General features: G+C 43.1%; 1 protein-coding gene across 1 annotated transcript; it reads left to right on the forward strand.

Annotated features, from left to right (window-relative positions):
- Window positions 1-2,009: 2,009 nt before the first annotated feature.
- Window positions 2,010-3,128, forward strand: LOC104411235 (C3a anaphylatoxin chemotactic receptor-like). Its single transcript, XM_010021612.1, has one exon. The coding sequence runs from the start codon at window positions 2,010-2,012 to the stop codon at window positions 3,126-3,128; it is 1,119 nt and encodes a 372-aa protein (XP_010019914.1).
- Window positions 3,129-4,258: the final 1,130 nt, after the last annotated feature.

The following is a 4,258-nucleotide window of genomic DNA, read 5'->3' on the forward strand; positions in this document are numbered from 1 at the left end:
AGGATTTGGAATTATGAATTACATAAAGCAAAGGTCAGTGTTGTGCCAACAGGCAAGACGTGATCTGGTTGTCATAGGGAGACTGCAGGGAAGTATGTGTCTGTGCCTCAAGTTCCCTTGCTTTCTATGATGCTTTGACTCAGGGCACCAATTATTTTGATGGTGTTGAGACAGCTTCTTTGGGTTTGTTATTTTATCAGCAGATCTCATTTAAAACTTCAAATATGAAGCATTCTAAGGCTTTTCATCATGGTGAAAGAACATACTTAGCACACGCATGCACAGGAAAAAAGCGGTTCCTAAAATGTCATGTGAGTTTCTGTTTTCAGTCACTGCAGAAACGGGACTGATGGCACTTGCTTCCTGACACACTGGAATACCCTGCTTCACTCGGGTAGGTATCATAAACTGAAGAATTTTGCTTTCCTCTTTAACTTGCAATTTCTTATCCTTTGCTCCTCAAAACCTCTCTCTCCCCTCTAGTTACCCCCTTCCATTTTCATAACCACATAGCAGCCCTGTTAGCACTCTTGAAAACACAGCATGGTCATTATCTTCTTATTGATTCATCCCTCACTATGCTATGGAGTAGGGTGTGTATTCCTACCTTCACAGCATTCCTTGATTCCCTCTCCCCTTCATAGCATCTTCTGTAGCCAATATGGGGAGGCAGCAAGATTCAGCTCTTGTTCTCCAGTCTTCCCTGTAAAAGTTGCTTCTTCATATATCAGCAAGACCTTGTTAGAATTTTAAGTTAAGCCCCCAGCTGCTGATTTGGAATGTTTTTGGTTTTTTTTTAATTATATTGATACTTAGCCCTGCACACAACAGTCCCTGACTGGCATTTAAGTACTGGCATAATAGAGGTTACAATAGTCAGCCTGGGTTGTTCATGTCTCCTCAGTTGCTTCTGCAAGGCTGTATTCAGCTCTTACCTATGCAGCTCCCTTGCGTTCTGGTAATGCTTTTAGGGACCTGTCAGCAACACAACTGTCTTCATTCACATGGAAAGGGTTAACAGGGATTTTATAAACAAAAAATTCTGTTAATGCCTGAAGGACGAAGATCAGGCACTTTCTCAGTTCTATCTTGACTTTGCTAGATTTTCTTTCATTTCTAAATTTACTAATATCTAAGTCGAAGCATAATTGAGCAATTAGTTTTTCCACTACTGTTCTCACAGTTCTAAAATGTCACTGAAGTATTCTGTGACTCAGCTTAGTTGGCTTGCAGTAAGAAATCTTTTCTTCTATCTGAAATGCTCAAGAACAGCACTGCTATTGCTTTCTATTTTTCTTTCTACAACTAAATCTCTGCATGTTCTTCTTAAACCATTAATTTCTTGCCTTTCTCCTCATCAAGACTAGCTTTCCAAGGAACCAGCTGAGAGCTTAGAACAAAAGCGGGGAAAAGGAAGTACTTACTGAAACTTCCCTAAAAATACCCCTTAGCAAACAGGGTTCCTGTCCTGTCTGTTCTATTTATAATGTCCGGGAAGTAGAGCAGGGTTATTTCATGAAGACAAGCATTGCTTTCTTAACCTAAACCTATTTCACTGGTTATGCCAAGAAATCACTTGTTTTAAAGGGAAAAGGAACTAAAATGCTGACTTACCTTTCTGCAGAAAGAGGTGTATACAAAGCTGGAAGTTGATCAGGAAAAACACTTGGTGACAGTGTGGGCATGTGAACAGAGAGCTCCACTTTGGAGACTAAAAGGAACCAGACTGAAATCAAGGGGGATGACAGAGATCGGAGGACTTAAGTATATACAACCCTCCTGCTTGAATAGCGAGGCTTATGTAGCTTAGCCAACATGAGAATGAAGAATGTGTGTAATGGTCAGATTAGTTAAGCCTTTAGCACAAATTGTATAGACTGATGTTTTTGTACCCTGACAGCTCTGTACTGTCACCTGACTCAGAGATGCTTCAGTACAAATACAGAGAAGAATTTGGGAAGGAGGGTGTGAATTGCCTACTAATTTGCTTTCTGTTTTATAGCTACAGAATGCCTCAACTCCTGGGTAACAGCAGTTCACGTGAACAGGCTGCTGAACATTATGCATCAGAATCCATTGTCTCCATTGCTATCTTCATCATCATTTTCATCATAGGTATCCCAGGCAATGGATTGGTGATCTGGGTAGCTGGTCTGAAAATGAAAAGGTCTGTGAACATTGTCTGGTTCCTAAACCTTGCCGTGGCTGATTTCATTTGCTGTCTATCCTTGCCATTTTCCATTGTTCACCTGGCCCTCCATGAACACTGGCTGTATGGTTGGTTGCTCTGCAAAGTCATCCCATCAGTCATAATCTTCACCATGTTTACTAGTGTCTTCCTACTTACGGCCATCAGTATTGACCGGTGCCTTCTTGTGATGAAACCTATCTGGTGTCAAAATCATCGAACAGTGAAATTTGTATCACTAATATGTAGTGGCATTTGGATCCTGGCCTTCGTTTTCTGCTGTCCTGTCTTCCACTACCGTGAGACTAGCACTCATGATGGCAAAACTGAGTGTGGGTACAATTTTGGAGATCACGTAGTGCTGGATTATGTGGATAGTCCTGTAAATGAGTTACAGGAAGAATACTCACCTTTAGACTACAGTGGTAATGACTCCTGGGTTAATGTCTATGAAGGTGATTATTCTGTGTCACTTGCCTCAGTGGCAGTAAACATCACTAGGACTGTCTTTGGCTTCATACTCCCCTTTGGCACAATGGCAGTTTGCTATTCCCTCATTGGTTTCAGAATGCATGCAAGCCAGTTCCACAAGCCACACAACAGAATGCTGAGAACAGTTGTGATTGTGGTAGCTGCATTCTTCATCTGCTGGGCTCCATACCACGTAGTTGGGATTCTGTACCTTATACCTACTCTTGGAACACAACTGAGGCAGTCACTGATCCTCTGGGATCACCTCTCTACAGCACTTGCATATGCCAACAGCTGCGTGAACCCCCTGCTCTATGTGTTTGTGGGGCGGGACTTCAGGGCAAAGGCACGACAATCACTGCGAGGAATGTTGGAAGGTGTCTTTACTGAGGAGCCAACACATTCCATCCCTTGCTCTCTTCACAGAAGCAAGACTTCAACAGAGAAGGACACGGGCAGCACAGTGTAACGCAAGGCTTTCGATCACCACTGTAGAAAGGAGCTATGGCCCTGCAGCTCATTCACTCTCCACTTAACAGCTTTTTTCCTTTCTCCAGCACATTTGATTAATCTGCAGCTCCACACCCAAGGCACTGAGATGGTTCAGCTCATGACAGCAACCCCCCTTATAGCCTAGAGAGATGGGAAGTTGAAGTACCAAGGCTAATAATCTCAGGGAAGATGCTGGTGAAGGAGGAGACGAGAGTATTTCAACATTTAAAGGAAGAAAGCAGGCTTGCAGGATGATTTGTGGTGGGATCGTGTAGTTTAACCTCTGAATTGCTAGAAGAACATCATTACAGTTATTTGTGTATGTCTACATTCTACATCACCTGTCTCTGATAAACTGCAGATGAAAGTAACTTTTGATGTCTCCATAGAATCTGTCATCCTGTTTTCCCTCTCCTGTGAGTGTACTTGGGGTCTGAGGGTTGGGTTTTTTCCTCTGAAGAGCACTACATTTTCTTACAGCAGTGCATTAGAACAGCACTTGCCCCAGTCAGCTGCATTGAGCTGACTTCCATGCCTGGTAGATGATGCCCAAGATGTTTCTTTGTCCTGGCAAATACACCCCTGTAGAAGAGTAACTGGTCAAATGCACATGCTGTGGCTATATTCGTTAGCATGCACTCATTCACTCCCTCTACCACCAGAGTCTCAAAACTTCCTTTTAGGAGGTACAAGCAAATGTACCTACTGCATTTTAAGATGGCACACCAACAGAATTGCAGCAACTGCACTCATTGCTGAACCAGATTAGGTGGCTGCTGGACTATCAGGCATTTGGTAAAACCCTGGAATGGAGAAGTGATAACCGCCAGTCTCACCCCAAGAAGGTGGGGAATAAGCCTAGTGCAGCACAGTCATATCCTGCTCTCACGTCTTGCTGGTCGAGGAGGATAAAATTGTGTCCCGTCAGGCTATTTGGGGGTATTTTTCAAGTCTGGATGCTCTCTGCTCCTGAAAAGCACATTTCCTAGGAAGTGGTTTAAAAAACAGCTTTTTGTGTTAGTCCCTCCCGAAAGGAGTAAACTAAACAAATGGTTGGACAAACAGGCCCTAAGCATTGGCATCATTTTTACTTTGCCTTTCTGGCCA

This window comes from Nestor notabilis, unplaced genomic scaffold, assembly GCF_000696875.1.
Source record: "Nestor notabilis isolate BGI_N333 unplaced genomic scaffold, ASM69687v1 scaffold30699, whole genome shotgun sequence".
Taxonomy (NCBI): Eukaryota; Metazoa; Chordata; class Aves; order Psittaciformes; family Psittacidae; genus Nestor; species Nestor notabilis.